Genomic DNA, 18473 nt, shown 5'->3' with positions numbered 1-18473 from the left:
TTAAATTTGTATCTATCATATGACAGCAATTCTACTCCTAGGTATTTCCTAAGAGAAATGAAAATACATATCCACAAAAAAAAAATGCTTAGTACCTGAATGCTCAATGCAGTTTTATTCACAATAGACCCCAAACTGAAAACAACACAAATATCCATCCACAGGAGAATGGATAAATAAATTACGACATATTCATACAATGGAAAATAATAAGATGTAAAAAGGAGCAATGATTGGTACTTGCAACCAAAGGATGGATTTCAAAATATGCTGAATGATATAAGCCAATCACAATATAGTACGTGCATGGTTATATTTACATGAATTTTGAGAACAGGTAAGCCTAATCTATACAGGGGAAAATCCATACCATGGTTTTACTAAGAAGAGCACGGATTTATTAAGCATGGGCAGGACGTGATGATTTAGTTTTTATTTCAATAGGGTATAGTTTACATGGGTATATACATGTGCCCAAACTCATCAAAATGTGGACTTAAGATGTGAGTATTTTATTGTATGTAAATTATACTTCAAAAATACAGTTACTCCATAATGAAAGAATAGACAATGAAATTTAAGGATGGACAAAGGATCTAAACAGACATTCTCCCAATAAGAACAAATGACCAGTATGCACATCAAATGATGTTTGGGGCCCCTGGGTAGCTCAGTCAGTTAAGTGTCTGCCTTCAGCGCAGGTCATGATCCCCGGGTTCTGGGATAGAGCCCCACGTCTGTCTCCCTGCTCAGAGGGAAGTCTGCTTCTCCCTCTCTCTCTGCCCCTCCCCCTACACATGCTTTCTCTGACATTCTCTCTCTAGTAAATACATAAAATCTTCTAAAAAATTGAAAAAAAAAGATGTGCAGCATGATTAATGAGTAATCATGATTAATGATTAATGCAAACTGAAACCACAATATACTATTTCACATCCACTAGGATAGCTTTAATGGAGAAGATGAATAAAAAGGAAGTGTCAGTGAGGATGTGGAGAAACTGGAACTCTCATACATTGCTGGTGGGACTGTAAAATGGTACAACCATTTTGGAAAAGAATTTGGTAGTATATCAAAAGTTTAAACAGTTACCATGTGACTCTGCAATTTCACTCCTAGGGGTGTGTGTGTGTATGTGTGTGTGTGTGTGTGTGTGTATTTAATAAGATAATTAGAAACATGGCCACACAAAAACTTGAGTGAGAATGCTCAAGAGCACCATTATTCATGATAGCCAAAAAGTATAAATAACTGATGAATGGATAAATGAAATGTGGTATATCCATGCATGGAATATTATCTGGCCAGAGAATGAATGTACTGATATAAGTTATACCATGGATAAACTTTGAAGGAAACCAGACCCAGGAAGTTATCTATTGTATGAGTCCATTTATATGAAATTTCTAGAATAAATAAATTCATAGAGACAGAAAGTAGATTAGAGGTTACCAGGGTCTAGGGGAGTAGGGAATAGGAAACTATTGCTTAACGGTTACAGAGTTTCTGTTTGGAGTGATGAAAGGTTTTGGAAATAGATAGAGGTGATGGTGATACAATATTGTAAATGTAATTCATGCCACTGAATTGTACATTTAAACAGGCATGTGAATTTTACAGTATGTGAATCAAAATCAATAAAAAAAACTGGAATGAGAAACAACACAAAAATAAAACGCACTGGAAAATAAGGTGGATTAATAGCTACATAGTGGCATGGGTAGATCTGTGGTAAGAGTAGGCATACAGGCAATCACGGTATAGGTCTTTCAACTTTTCTCTATGTCTAAAAGTTTTCACCACAAAAGGCTGGGGCAAAAACAGAGAGTTCCTGTCCTGGCATGGCAGTGTAAACTCCTTATACCTCATCCCTCTTGCTGATTAAAACTAAAATTTCTACATAAATATTAAAAGGAAAAACTTAGCTGAAAACTCAGAAAAGTAAATAAAACATAAAAGTAAAAGATGTTAGATTGTGGGTGGGTGTCAAAATTTAAAGAAGCAATTTTGGGGGTAAGAACAGTGTGGGGAAAGTTTCTGATCTGTTTTGTTTTCTTCTTCCTCACTGTTCTGCCTTGAGGGTGGGCCCCAGCTGCAGAGCTGAATGGTGGCATTGCACGGGTGGTTAAACTTGCCATAAAAATTTCCGCTTTCTGGCCATGGACATCAGAAGGAATCCTTGTGGATCAGAGAATGTAGGAAATTTCAAAAAGAGATGACTGGAGAAGTACATTCTCTAATTATGTATACGAACATAGAGCAGGCTCAGGAACTTACCTGAGCCACCACGCACTGTGCATGTGTGGGATCCACCCCCAAAATACAGCAAGGTCTTAGGGAACTGAACTGAATCACTTTCCACAGAAAACGAGATACAATTTGCAGTCTCAAAGAACTTGATACTCAGAAATATCAGGGCACCCAGGTGGCTCAGTCACCTAGGTGTCCACCTCTTGATTTCAGCTCGGGTCATGATCTCAGGGTTACGAGATCAAGCCCCACTCTGGGCTCTCATTGGGTATGGAGCCTAATTAAGATTCTCTCTCTTTCTCTCCCCTCTCTACCCCACCCCACCCTTAAAAAAAAACTCCAACGGTTTTCAGAACATTAAAATGACCCAGATCTATACAGAATAACTTTCGCAATGTCCAGGATACAATCTAAAATTACCCAAGATGCAAAGAAGAAGATGGTCAAAGGAAAAGTCAATCAAAACATGTCAACCCCAAGATGACCACCATGTTTGAGTTAGAAGAATAGCTTTAAAACTTTTATTTAAACTGCTCTCTATAAGATAAAGGGAACCATTTGAAATGAATGAAAAAATATGAATTCCCAGCAGAGAAAGAGAAACCATAAAGAAGAACCAAATGGAAAATTTAGAATTGAAAAAGATGACATCTGAAATTTAAAAGTCACTGGATGAGCTCAGTAACACAACAGAGGTAATAGAAACTAAAGATAAACCAAAAGAAATTATTCAATCTGAACAACAGAAAGAAAAAACATTGAGAAAAATGAATGGGAGACTCAGGGGCCGGAGGACCAGTATCAAAGAATCTAACACACGTCATTGGGATTCCACAATGAGGAGAAAAACATTGGAGGAGGAAAGAATGTTCAAAGAAATAAAAGACCAAAAAATACCTCACATTTGCAAAAGCAATAAATTTACAAATCCAAGAAGCTTAATGGACCTCAACCAGAACAAACTTGAAGAAACACATGCCAAATACCTCATAATCATACTACTGAAAATCAAAAATTAAGACAAAAAATCTTAAAAGAGCTAGAGAAAAAAGAGATTACACTAAGGGGAACAAAGATTCAAATTCTTGCAAATTTCCTATCAGAAAGCATGGATCAGAAGACAATGAAATAACATCTTTAAAATTCCTAAAGGTAAGAACAGGCAACACAGAATTTTATGTACAGTAAAAGTATCTTTCAAAAATAAAGGCAAATGAAGACATTTCCAGATGAAGAAAAAGTGAGAGGTTTTGTCACCATGGACTTACTCTGTAAGAATTGCCAAAGGAGGTTCCTTAGGGTGAAGGAAATTGATACCAGAGGGAAAAGTGAACCTTCAGAAATAAAGAAGGAACAGCAGAAATGGTAACTATAAATGACTATTTTTTCACTCTCAAGTTAGGTCAATATTTGTTGTTGTTGAAGACAAAAATGATAATGTCTCATGGAATTTTATGAAGATATAATACCTCTCACAATTATAGCACACAGCTCAGGGGTGAGGATTCAAAGACTCCTATCTGGTTGCAAGATTTCTACATTTTATCTATAATATAAACTCTAACTAGACAGTGGATGTATGTATGTGTGTAAGTATACAGATATGTATATTATAATCTCTGGAACAACCACTTGAAAGATAATGCAAGGACAAAAAGAAAAAAATCCAATAGGTACATTATAAAGAATACAATAAATATGTAAATAATCCAACAGAAAACAGGAAAGGGAGGAAAGAGAAACAAAAAACACAAGGAACAAACAACAGCAAATAATAAAGTGGGAGATCTGGGGGCACCTGGTGGCTCAGTCAGTTAAGCGTCTGACTGTTGATCTCAGCTCAGGTTTTGATCTCAGGTTTATGAGTTCAGGCTCCATGTTGGGCTCCAAGCTGGGTGTGGAGCTTACTTAAAAAAAAAAAAAAAGAATAAATAAATAGTACAGCTAAATCCAACTACATAAATAATCACTTCCAGGGTGCCTGGGTGACTCCCTTAACCAGTGGGTTAAGCCTCTGCCTTCGGCTCAGGTCATGATCTCAGGATCCTGGGATTGAGCCCCGCATCAGGCTCTCTGCTCAGAGGGGAGCCTGCTTCCCTCTCTCTCTCTACCTGCCTCTCTGCCTACTTGTGATCTCTGTCTGTCAGATAAATAAATAAAATCTTTAAAAAAATAATAATCACTTCAGATTTTAACTAGCCTAATCATCCAATAATGAAAAGGCAGAGACTGACCGAGTAGATAAAAAAGGAAGTGCGACTGTATGCCGTCTGTAAGAGTCACACCTACGACAAAAACACAGGTACTTTATACACACAGAGAGACACTTTAAATATACACACAGACATATTTTAAAAATACATACAGAAAATTTTAAAGCAAATAGATGGAAAAAGGTACCATGGAATCCGTAAGCATAAGAAGACTAGAGTGGCAACATAAACAGAACAAGTAGATTTCAAGACAAATACAAGAGAGAAAGAAGGGCATTTTATAGTAATAAAGGAAAATATCCATCAGAAAGTTATACAAATTATAGATGTGTGTCAAATAACAGACCCTCAACATCCACGAACCAGAAATTGACAAATTTAAAGGGAGAAAGAGACAATTCTACAACAAAAGCAGATTTAATAGTCCCCTCTTAGCAAAGAATGAGTAGACAAAACTCAGCACGTCATATACACTCTGAATGTTATCAAGCCCCTTGATCTATCATCATTTATATAGAACATTACATCTGAGGGTGCAGAATACATATTCTCTTTCAGTGCACACGGTGCACGCATTTATGTACTCCATAAGCTGCTTCATAAAACAAGTCAATTCACTTAAAAAGGTTGAAATCATACAAAATCCAAACACACACGAAATTAGTAACTGTAAGAAATGCAAATAACTCACATTACATTATAATTTCATATTTCTGAATAATTCATGGGTTAAAGATGAAATTGGGGAGATATTAGAAAATATTTTGAGCCAATGAGTAATGAAAATAAAGCATATCAAAATTTTAATGGACACAGCTAAAGCACCCAAAGATGCAGCTAAAGCTTAGAGGGAAACTTAAGAGCTTTAAACGATATCATAAAAGAAGAAGAATGGTCTAAATTTACACATTAAGAAGCTAGGAAAAAAAAGAATAGTGAATTCAAAATAAGTAGAAGGAAGAAAATGATAAAAAGGAGAAAGCAGTAGATTAGAAAACTGACATAAGACAGAGAAAATTAACAGAGTCAAAAGCTAGATCTTTGAAAAGATCAACAGAATTGTCAAATCTCTAGCTAGACTGATTGGAGAGGGGGAGGGAGGTAGGGAAGGAAGAAGAGGTGGGGAGGCAGGTAGGGAAAGAGGGAGAAAGGGGAGAGGGAGGGAGAGAAGGGAGGAGGGGGGTGGAGAGGAAAGTAGGGAGACAGAGAGAAAAGGAATCACCAATATTATGAATGAGAATGATGCTACCACCACATATTCTATAGACATTAAATGGATAAGAGGAGAATATTATGAGAAACTCTATGTCAACAAATCTGACAACTTAGTTGATCTGGACATGTTACCAACCATATATGGAAAGGATAATACATTATGACCAATTAGAGTTTGTCCCCATAATACAAGATTGTTTCCATCTTTACAAAAATAAAATGATAAAATTCACCATATTAATAGAATGAAGAAGGAAAACCATATAATCATTTTAACAAATAGAGAAAAATCATTTTACAAAACTAAACACTCAATCATGATAAAAAAACTCTCAGTAAACTAGGAATGGTAAATCGAGAAATGGCATCTATCAAAAACCTATAGCTAATGGTGAAATACTGAATTGTTTCCCCCTGATATCTGCTCAGGACACCATAAAATAAAAGGCATAAAAGTGGAAAAGACAAACGAAAACCATCCTTGTTTGCAGATGATGACTGTCTGTATAGAAAATCCCAGGGACTCTATAAAACTACCAGAACTAAGGAATGCATTTAGCAAAGTCACAGGATACAAGGCTAATATAGAAAAATCAATTGTACTCTTACATTCTGGCAGGAAACACTTGTAAAATTTAAAGTTTAAAAACTCATTTACAGTACCACTTTAAAACATAAAATACCCAGGAATACATTTAAAAAATTGTCAAGGACTTCTATGCATTTTTGTGTGTGATGGGGGCACCTGAAGTCACTCTCAGTGTGTCTCCAGTGTTTAATACAGTATTACTAAGGGTAATAATCATGTCTATACATTAGATCTCTAGACTTCTCTTATGTAATTGCAAATTTGTACTCTTTGCCCAACCTCTTTCCATTTCCCACCCTCACCAGCCTCCCTCATTACCCTCTGCATCTATGAGTTGGACTTTTTGTAGATTACACATATAAGTGAGGTCATACTGTATTTGTCTTTTCCCATCTGGCTTGTTTCACTGAACAGGATGTCCTCCAGTTAGGGTCACCCATGTAGTCAAAAAGGCAGTATTTTCTTCTTTCTTGTGGAAAGATAATATTTCATATATACATTGTATATAGTATTTGATAATATATTGCATATATATGTATACAACACACCTTCTTTATCCATTAATCTGTTGATGGACTTGGCTTATTTCCTTAGCGTGGCTACTAAAAAAAAACATTGCTATGAACATCAGAGTGCAGTGTAATCTTCATGATCTTGATTTCAATTCCTTTGCATAAATACCTAGAAGTGAGATTACTGGATCATATAGTAGTTCTATTTGGAAGAATTTCCAAACTGTTTTCCATAATAGCTGTATGAGTTCACATTTCCACCAACACTGCACAAAGTTTCCCTTTTCTCCACATCTTTGCCAACACTTGTTACCTTTTTTCTTTTTGGTAACAGCCATTCTAAAAGGCATGGGGTGATACCTTTTTGCAGTTTGAATCAGCATTCCCCTTATGATTAGTCATGTTGAGCACCTTTTCATATATCTTTGGCCATTTGGATGTCTTCTGAGAAATAACTACTCAGATCCTTTGTCCATTTGTTAATCAGGTTATTTATTTTCTTGCTATTGAGCTGGGTTTCTGACATGTTTTGGATATTAACTCTGCATCAATGGATAGTTTGCAAATATTATCTTCCATTCCATCGGTTGTCTCTTCACTGTGCTGACTGTTTCCTTTGCTGTACAGAAGGTTTTTAGTTTGATACAATCCCATTTGTCTATTTTTTGCTTTTGTTGCCTGTGCTTTTCGGGTTATATCCAAAAAATTACTGCCCAAACCGATGTCAAGATGCTTTCCTCTATGTTTTCTTCTAGCGGTTTCATGGTGTCAGCTGTTACATTAAGTCTTTAACCCTTTTGAGTTGACTTTTGTATATGGAATGAAATAAGGGTCTAATTTTATTCTTCTGCACGTGGAAAACCAGTTTTACTAACACCATTTATTGAAGAGACTATCATTTCACTATTGCATGTTCTTGACACTTTTGTGAAAGATCAGTTGACCATAAATACATGGATTTAAGTCTGTGCTCTATTCTGTTCTCCTGGCCTATATATGTTTTTTATATCAGACCATATTGTTTTGATTACTATAGTTTTATAGTGTATTTTGGAATCAGGTAGTGTGATGCCTCCATCTTTGCTCTTTTTGCTTAAGATTGCTTTGGTTTTTCACACCCTTTTGTGGTTCCATACAAATTATAAAGTTTTTTTTTTCCTATTTCTGTAAAAAAGTGACATTGCAATTTTGAAATTGGTTATGTTGAATCTGTAGATAATTTTGGACTATGGCCATTTTAATAATATTAATTCATCTAATCCATGAACGCAGGATATGTTTCCATTTATTTGGTCTACTGCAATTTCTTTCATAAATATTTTATGGTTCTCAGTGTACAGCTTTTTACTTTCTTGGTTATATTTTATTCTTAAGTATTTTACTGACTTTGATGTTATTGTAAATGGGATTATTTTCTTAATTTCTTTTTTATCTAATTCAGTTGGTGTACAGAAATGCAAATTTTGTATGTTGATTCTGTATCCTGATTAATTCTAGTGAATTAATTAATTAGTTCTAACAGTTTTTTGGTGTAGTTTTTTAAAAAGATTTTATGTATGTATGTATGTATTTATTTATTTATTTGACATAGAGAGAGAGAGAGCACAAGTAGGGGGAGGGGCAGGCAGAGGGAAAGGGAGAAGCAGGCTCCCAGCCTAGCAGAGAGCCTGATGCAGGGCTCAATCCTAGGACCCTGAAATTGTGACCCGAGCTGAAGGCAGATGTTTAAATGATTGAGCCACCCAGGCATCCCTGGTGTAGTCTTTAGGGTTTTCTGTATATAAGATCATGTCATCTGCAAGCAGAAAACTTTTACTTCTTCCTTTTTTATTTAGATACCCTTTATTTCTTTTTCTTGCATAATTATTATGGCTATGCCTTCTAATACTATAATGAACAGAAGTAATGAGAGTGGGTATCCTTGTCTTTTTCCTGATGTTAGAGGGAAAGCTTTCAGCTTTTCACTGTTGAGTATGGTATTAGCTCTGGCCTTCTCATATATAACCTTATCATCTTAAGGTATATTTTTTCGGTGACTAATTTGTTCAATGATTTTATTATGAATGTGTGCTGAATTTTGTCAGATGCTTTTCTGCATCTATTGAGATGGTCACACAGTTTTTTTTTCTCCATTCTGTTAATGTGGTGTATCATATTTATTTATTGGCGTATGTTGAAACATCTTACTTTCCCGGATGTAAGTCCCACTTGATCATGGTGTATGAGCCTTTTAATATGCTATTGAATTCAGTTATCTAGTATTTTGTTGAGGATTTTTTCATCTATGTTCTCCAGGGATATTGACCTGTAATTTTCTTTTCCTGTGCTACCTTCATCTGGCTTTGGTATAAGGGTAATGCTGGCCTTGAGAAGACATTGATAAGTTCCTAGAAACATACAATCTACTAAGACTGAATCATGAAGAAACTGGAAATCTGAACAGACCAAAAGTAAGTAAGAAGATTTCATGATAATAAAAAATCCCCCAACAAATAAAAATCCTTGACCTGAAGGCTTCACTGATGTTTTCTATCAAGTATTTAAAGAAGCATTAGTATCAACCTTTCTAAAAGTCTTCCAAAAAACTGAGGAGGAAGAAACACTTCCAAACTCATTCCAATAGGTTTTTGTTTGTAGAAATCAAGAAGCTGACTCTAAAATTTATGTGGAAATACAAAGCATCTAGAGAGAGCAATTTTTAAAATTTTAATTCCAGTACAGTTAACACAGTGTTATATTAGTTTGAGGTATACAATATAGTGATTCAACAGTTCCATATATTACTCCATGCTCATCAAGACAAGTGTGCTTTTAAGTCCCTTCACCTATTTCACCCATTCCCCCAACCACCCCTTTCTGGTAACCATCTGTTTTCTCTACAGTTGAGAGTCTGGTTTTTCATTCCTCCCCTCTTTTTTCCCCCTTTGTTCATTTTTGTTTCTTAAATTCCACATATGAGTGAAATCATATGGTGTTTGTCTTTCTCTGATTGGCTTATTTCATTTAGCACTGTACCCTCTAGAACCACCCATGTTGTTCCAAATGGCAAGAATTCACCATTTTTTATGGGTGAATAATATTCCATTGTATATATACACCACATCTTCTTTATCCATTTATCTATTGATAGACATTTGGGCTGATTCCATAGTTTGGTTATTGTAAATCATGTTGCAATAAACATACAGGTGCATATATCCTTTTGAATTAGTGGTTTTGTATTCTTTGGGTGAATACCCAGTAGCATGAGTACTGGATCATAGAGTAGTACTAGTTTCAATTTTTTGAGGAATCTCCATACTGTCTTCCACAGTGGCTGCATCAGTTTGCATCCTCACCAACAGTGCATGAGGGTTCCTTTTTCTTCACATCCTTACCAATGCTTGTTGTTTCTTGAGTTTTTGATTTTAGCCATGCTCACAGGTGTGAGATGGTATCTCACTGTGGTTCTGATTTGCATTTCCCTGATGATGAGTTATGTTGAGCATTTTTTCATGTATCTGTTGGCCATCTGTATGCCTTCTTTGGAAAAATGTCCATTCATGTTTTCTGCCCATTTTAATCGGATTATTTGGTTTTGGGTGTTGGACTATATAAATTCTTTTTTTTTCTTTTTAAGTATTTTTTTTTAATTTTTTATTTCTTTTCAGCGTAAGAATATTCATTGTTTTTTCACCACACCCAGTGCTCCATGCAATCCGTGCCCTCCCTAATACCCACCACCTGGTTCCCCCAACCTCCCACCCCCCGCCCCTTCAAAACCCTCAGGTTGTTTTTCAGAGTCCATAGTCTCTCATGGTTCACCTCCCCTTCCAATTTCCCTCAACTCCCTTCTCCTCTCCATCTACCCTTGTCCTCCATATTATTTGTTATGCTCCACAAATAAGTGAAACCATTTGATAATTGGCTCTCTCTGCTTGACTTATTTCACTCAGCATAATCTCTTCCAGTCCCATCCATGTTGCTACAAAAGTTGGGTATTCGTCCTTTCTGATGGAGGCATAATACTCCATAGTGTATATGGACCACATCTTCCTTATCCTTTCGTCCATTGAAGGGCATCTTGGTTCTTTCCGCAGTTTGGAAAGGTTGATATCCAGGATCTATAAAGAACTCCTCAAACTCAACACACACAAAACAGACAATCATATTAAAAAATGGGCAGAAGATATGAACAGACACTTCTCCAATGAAGACATACAAATGGCTATCAGACACATGAAAAAATGTTCATCATCAGTAGCCATCAGGGAGATTCAAATTAAAACCACATTGAGATACCACCTTACACCAGTTAGAATGGCCAAAATTAGCAAGACAGGAAAGAACGTGTGTTGGAGAGGATGTGGAGAAAGGGGAACCCTCTTACACTGTTGGTGGGAATGCAAGTTGGTGCAGCCACTTTGGAGAACAGTGTGGAGATTCCTCAAGAAATTAAAAATAGAGCTTCCCTAGGACCCTGCAATTGCACTACTGGGTATTTACCCCAAAGATACAGATGTAGTGAAAAGAAGGGCCATCTGTACCCCAATGTTTATAGCAGCAATGGCCATGGTCGCCAAACTGTGGAAAGGACTATATAAATTCTTTATATATTTTGGGTACTAGTCCTTTTTTGGATAAGTCATTTACAAATATCTTAGTTTGAAGACTCATCTTACCTGATTTCTAGACTGTATAAAGCTAGAGAAATAAGACAGTTTGGTATTGGAAAAAAATCAGATATGTAGGTCAACAATGTATAACAGATAGCCCAGAAAGCTCCTACATGTATACCGTTGTTTGATTTTGGACAAGGACGCCAAGGCAATATGTGGTAGGCAGAATTATAGACCCCTAAAGATGTCTGTGTCCTAATCCCCTAAAGATGTCCGTGTCCTAATCCTAGAAACCTGTGGAGTATGTTATAACTTACATGGCAAAAGAAACTTTGCAGACATGATTAAGTCAAGGATATTGAGGTGGGAAGATTCAACTGGATTATTTAAGTTGGCCTAATGTAAATTACAGTCTTCATAAGTGAAAGGGAGAGGCAGGTGGGTCAGAGTCAGAGAGAGAGATGTGATAATGGAAGGAGAAGTCAGAGTGATGAGAGTGCTGACTTTGTAGATAGAAGGGGGCAACGAGGCAAGTCTTGCAAGCAGTCTATACAACTCTCTAAAAGGCAAGAAACTATTTCATCTCTAGAATCTTCATAAAGAACACAGCTCTGCTGATACCTTAATTTTAGCTCTGCAAGACCTATTTCAAATTCCTGACTAATAGATCTTTAAGACCACAAATTTGTACGGTTTTAAGGCACAAAGTCTGTGGTAATTGGTTACAGCCACAATAGGAAACGAATACATATCTGATGGTAAAAGCACATTTATTTTCAACAATGTTTTTAGATAATCTTATTATTCATATTGAAAAAAATTGAACATTATCCTTTTCTCATACCATACACAAAAGTTAATTCAAAGTGGATCATAGGCCTAAGTGTAAAGCCTAAGCCTATGAAATTTCTAGAGGAAAACATAAGAGAAAATGCTTGTGACCTTGGGGTAGGCAAAGGTTATTTAGATAGTACCCCAAAAGTATAAAATATAATGAAAATAATTGAAACTTTATCAAAATTAAAAACTTGTTTTTGAAAGACCTATTCAAAATACAAAAAAAGCACAGACTAAAAATCTTTGCAATATATATTTGCAATGTATATATCAAAGGATATGTGTCCAAATATATCCTAAATATGTGTCCAGAATATACAAGAACTCCTACAACTCAATACTAAGACAATATGTACTGCAACAAAAAAATGTGTACATGATTTAAAGATGCACTATGCCAAAAGAGGAGCAAATGGCCAATAAGTACCTGAAAATATAATATGCACTGTTAGTCATCAAGAAAATGCAAGGTTGGGACGCCTGGGTGGCTCAGCTGGTTAAGCAGCTGCCTTCGGCTCAGGTCATGATCCCAGCGTCCTGGGATCGAGTCCCACATCGGGTTCCTTGCTCGGCAGGGAGTCTGCTTCTCCCTCTGCCTGCCACTCTGTCTGCTTGTGCTCACTCTCGCTCCTCTCTCTCTCTCTCTGACAAATAAATAAATAAATAAATAAGTCTTTAAAAAAAAATAAAGAAAATGCAAGGTAAAATCATCATGAGATACCACTGCCTACTGAGTATAATGGATAAACCTAAAAAAACAAAACAAAAACAAAACTGACAACAGCACTTGTTGCTGAAGAAAATTGGAAATCTCATACACTGTTGGTGGGAATGTAAAATGGTCCAATCACTTTGCAAAAGAATATTTTGGGAGTTACAAAGCTAAAACATACATCTATTCTATGTCTCAGTCATCTCTGTCCTAAATATTTCCTGGGTGAAATGAAAATGTAGGTCCACACAAAAGCTTATATATGAATGTTCAAAGCAGCTTTATTTGTAATAGTCCCAAACTGGAAAGAGTTCATATGTTCATCAATAGGTAGAAGTATAAACTAATTACAATATACATATTACTCAGCAATAAAAAGAAACAAACTACCGATACACACAATGTAGACACACCTCAAAATCATAGTGAATGAAAGAGGGAAAAATGTATATACTGTATGTTTCCATTCATGCAAGCTTCTAGAAGTTCCAAGCTAACATATAGTGACAAAAACAGACTAATGTTTGCTTGGGACCGAAGTCCATGACTTCGTGAGGGCCCAAGTTGTGCTCTGAATTACTCTAACATTTATCACAGTTTAATGAACAAATGATTGTACAGACTGGAAAAATTGCTAAACTTAAAGTTTGTGGTCTAATTCCAGAATGACCACTGACAAATCAGGTAGCCTCTGCGTGTCCCCTCTGAAGAATATTTGATGTGTCGGGAGTTGATTGTATTAGAGATCAAATGAGGTGACACGTAGCATTTATAAGGTCTGATAAAAACTTAATTTATTCTTATTGTTTGTTATTAACAGTTAAAGAGAAGCATGAAATTGAGATTTCACAGCTCATCATCAGTAAGCATCAATGGTATGCATTAGAATCAGTTCTAGACACAAACACGCACGCGCACACACACACCCAGGTTCCACAGATATATGGGCCATAGCTTAAAATTCTTTTTTGTGCCACTGGTGATTCAGATGTTCATTACTAGCCAAAAATCAAGTCCTACATGATCAGTTAGGTAGCACCTCATTGTGACCACTGAAAATGGGGTGACATATGCCTACTTATCTCCTTACTTTATGTCACCTTCCTAGTCTGCCCAGGGCAGTCTAGGTATTGGTATGATTATTCACAGTATTTCCTTTTGTTCTCTGAAGTGTTGGGGCTGGATGACAAATTACCAGAGTTTGTATTTACTAGTTAGGACCTCCAAGGTAGGCATAACAGCACTCGGGTTAACCAAGACCTACACTTACTGCTGGTTCAGTATCTCCTCTGTACTTTCCACGTATTATCTCATTAATCTTCCAGAAATCTTATAAAAGTACTCTTATAGATGAAGAACCAGGCATGAGACGGTGAGTAACTTGCCTGACACCATGGAAGAAGGAAATGGAAGAAGTGGGTTTGAACTCTTGCAACCCAGCTCTGGAGACCATACTTTTAGCCTCTACACCCACCGCCTTACCACAGGTGGCCACATCCTTTTTGTTCGATGAGTTGCATGTCCAGCTAACAGTTCTCTTCCTCTGAAGGAAGAAAGAAAATGTCATGCCCCTTCTTCCACTGAACCTCTGCTCTCTCCCCCAACCCCAAGCATGACCCACTGTGGGGAATTATTACTGTTCTATTTTTAAATGGGTTGCAGTTCATTCAGCCTCCTGTGTTTGTATCAAAATAATTTCCCCCACAGTCTTCTCTGGATGCAGTGAAACTGGCCTCCAGAGCTGGATGTTTATGCTAAAGAGTTTACTTCTTAAATTGAAAGCAGGCTACTGTTTTCTCTCCCCTTGTAACGCAATAGATAAGAGGGTGCAAAAAGCTCTTTACCAAGTTTAATATAGTGTCCCTAGGTGGGGAAAAAAAAAAAAGAGCACAATTCAAGTTTTCTGTGACTTCTGGCTCAGTTTTAACGGAATGCAAGTGCAATGCCAGAGCCTGATAAAAATAGAAGCTCTCCGGTGTCCAGGCTCTTCTCCAGATGGTGTATGGGAATCCAGATAGTAACTCATCACTGAGAAGGGTCGCTATTAATTAGTGGGAAGATGTCATGCCTCACATGGGGCAGTAAATGAAAATGGCTCAGGGTTTAGAGTGGAAATGCTGATGTTGCCAGAGCATCTGGGTTGCTCCCTAAGTCTCGCTGCTCTGGATTAATTGAGAGGTCAGTCATTATATAAAACATGCCTTGAAGGGTGACAGAGACAGGGCAAGTGCAGTTGGCTCTGGTTAGAAATGGCCCAAGGAAAGTTCCGGAAAAGGAAAAAGAACTGTTCATATATTCACACAAAGGTTAAGTGACATTCTAGACTCCTCTTAAGAGAAGTAAATGGAGAAAGAGGGCAGAGTCCACCACCTCAAGTCACCAGAGTAAAGGTGACATCTGTGGCCACCAAGAGAAGATGAGTGGGAGGGGGTAGGGACAGAATCATATGTCTGACTACCTGCTTTAAGATTATCTACTTCTTTACTGAGGGCCCCCATAGCTTGACTTTGGCTTTGCTCATAGTGTAAAGCTTACATAGCAGAAAATGCTATGAAAACGAATGTATCCAATGAATGAGTGAGACATTTTAGTCACCCTTGGCTCATCAAGGTCTTACAATGAGGTGGAATCAATATGAGAAAAGAACCTTACCATGGTTTTCACAGAATTATTTAACCCCTTCCCATTAAGCATTGTTTCCTAAGAAGAATTTGCTTTTTTGGCCTTGGGCGAGCCACTGACCTATCCACACCTCCCCTCTTTCTAGATATAATAAGGATGATCACAGCAATGCTCACCGGGCTCCTTTTAGCAATTAAATTGGACGTTTATGGAATAAAGGAATGAATATTTGTGTTGGTGGGAAACACTGGGAAGAGTACTTTCTTTGGTGGGAATGTGGCACCAACGAGAGTGAGAACATACTTAGAATATTCAAGAAAAGATGGGGGAGGGTGGCCTGGCTACGGAACAGGATTGGGGAGGACTGAGAAAGAGATCCACCAAAGAGGCCAGGACCACCTGCTTTTGCTCCTCACTTGTAAATTCTGTTCCCTCCTTCCTTTTCAAGGACTCACAAAGTAGCTAATTGTCTCCATTGGCATCTCCTGCTCCTTTCTGGAAGAAAAACTAGTTTCTGAGTCTTTTACACTACACATAGGGCTCTCTGAACTTCCTTACTTTTTAAAGTTCTTCTTTTGAATAACTAATACATTAATTGTTTCAAAAGTCAGAACAATCTAAGAAGGTATGCACTGAAATATCATACCCTTAGACTCCATCTCCCCAACCTGCACTATCCCCCTAAATCCTTATTATTTCTATTAGGTAACCATTTTTATTAGCTTCTTCCTTATTCTTCCAATGTTTTAATTAGTGCAAATATAGAGAAGTATTTCTACACATCCTATTTGCTTATGTTTCCTACACAAAAGATAACATACTATTATATACTTCTACTCTTGGCTTTTTAAAAATATACAGATTTATTTATTTTTTTAAGTTTTTATTTAAATTCCAGTTAGTGAACATACAGTGTAATATTAGTTTCAGGTGTAGAATTTAGTGATTCAACACTTACACTTGGCTTTTTTCACTTACTACGTCTTGGTACTCACTTCCCTATCAATGTGAAAAGACATTTTCTTCCTTTTAACAACGGATTACATTCCATTGTGTGTATTTTGCATAGTTCATGCAACCAGTCCTATATTGCTGAATACTTGGCTTGGTCCTTATTTTCCCTGCTATACACACCATGGAAATGGATAACCTAGTGATTCTGAAGAGTTTTTCAATTTTTTTTCCTTGTTGCCTTTGTCCCCTGGTGATCTCAGTCATTGTTAGGACCCCACAGATGATTTCCATACTGACAATAAAGCCTTCTTGCCAGTGCGTGTCTTTCCCTCTGTCCACCTGCCTGTTAGTACTAGATGTGATCTTACAAACAACTCAACTGCGACTCTAAAACTGGCCTCATTTCCTTTTTCTGAACCTCTTCTGCTTATAGATTTTCCTAAAAAAAATGTATACACCAAGATGTCATGCTTACTCCCCTACTCACTAAGATGTGAAACTTCTGTTGCCTGTGATTTCTTTCTTTACTTGACCTCAATATCCAGGGGGGCAACAAACTCTTTCTTTTTTTTTTCTTGTATGAGATTTTGGGCATACATCCTTCTTGTTTGTTTGTTCTGATTGCTACTACCTAGTTCAGGTCATTGCTAATAATGCATACCAAACATTTTAAAAAACAAAATAGAATTTTTTTTTTTTTCTACTCTAACCACCTAGAAAACTTTGGGAGGGAAATCCCCACAATTCTGATGGGATTATTTCCTGCCATCAGGCTATCCCACTCCTGAGTGAAGAAAGTTTACATCACTGTTTGTAATCAGAGATTTAGATGTCCATGTATCAGTGAGCTCCCTACACGTAAGGACCTGCCTATCCATAAACCATCTTAACCCCAGCATCTCCCATGCCAGACATATGTGGTATGCTAAGCTGCTGATTTTGTTTCTAAACTGTAAATCCGGTGGGCGTTGCAATCTTCTCTCTCACTAATCCCTCAAATGAACTTTTTACCAAATCCACCTGACCTACCATTAAGATACACTTTTTTGGCTTTCATGACCTGGATTATGCCATCCTCTCTACCTGGAATGTTCCTCTCTCTTCATGCTGGCCACATATTGAAAACTCATTAGTCTCCAAAACCTACCATCCCTGAGAAGTGTTTTATGGAATCCCCAAAGGAATCAACTTACTCAGTAAAGGATATTGAACCAGAATCCTGGTGTTTCAGCTTCCCTGAGCCAAGACACAGTAGAGACTATGATCAGGAACTACTCATTTCTATTTCCCAGTAAACCATGTCATCCTGCCATAGAAAGCCAGACTGAAACTTGCCTTGCAACTTTTATTATTAAAGAATAGAGAGGATCCCATGGAATAATACACAGTCGTAAACACAAAATCTTTCTGCTTCAGTAACATATATTACACACTTAAATAAATAAACATGAGTTAAGCTTGTATCTCCATTATATACTGAGCACTGTGGTATATACATGGAATGCAGGGATGATCTCTTCCCTCAGTGGGCTGAGACACAGTCATGGCCACTGAGTTAGCCTCATAAAACGCAAAATGACATCATCTACTCAAACAAAGACAAAAGAGTGATAATTCTGGACATGGCTTATTACCTCTATGAATGACTTGTTGTATAATTTTGGCAGTCTCCCAAGCAATGTGGTCCTAGACAGTTAATAGAACTTCTTTCTTAGATTGTTACACTCTGTTCTGTGTCTCTGCTTGCAACTTTCATGACAGCAGTGGAACTCTGGTTCTAAGAGATCTTACTGTGAAACTTGGCTGCTCTTCCCCTAACTAAATTCCAGTGGCTGGCACATACCTTTCGTATTAACTATTAATGCTTTAAACTCAGAGGTCAAATCAATAAAATCAAGATCTTGACCAACTTGTGGTCAAGTACCAAAGCCATTTTTACCAATGAGTATTCATGCAAGTTCTAGTAATTCA

At 37.0% G+C, this 18473-nt stretch overlaps 1 protein-coding gene across 7 annotated transcripts in view; it reads right to left on the bottom strand.

Moving 5' to 3' along the window:
• Positions 1-18473, bottom strand: part of ADRA1A (adrenoceptor alpha 1A) — a 115561-nt gene that overhangs the window by 35914 nt on the left and 61174 nt on the right. The window contains exon 2 of one of the 7 annotated variants that reach the window (XM_080796082.1): positions 10811-10901. The exons of 5 other annotated variants lie outside the window; for them this stretch is intronic. In XM_080796082.1, coding sequence (XP_080652208.1) covers positions 10897-10901 — 5 coding nt within the window. In that variant the 3' untranslated portion in view covers positions 10811-10896. Of the gene's footprint in view, positions 1-10810; positions 10902-14408; positions 14470-18473 lie in introns of those variants that run through there. One more of the 7 variants, XM_080796081.1, reaches the window with a different exon arrangement.

Source organism: Martes martes, assembly GCF_963455335.1.
Source record: "Martes martes genome assembly, chromosome: 2".
NCBI lineage: Eukaryota > Metazoa > Chordata > Mammalia > Carnivora > Mustelidae > Martes > Martes martes.
The sequence above is the reverse complement of the archived record's forward strand: the minus strand, read 5'-3'. Positions and strand labels throughout refer to the sequence as shown.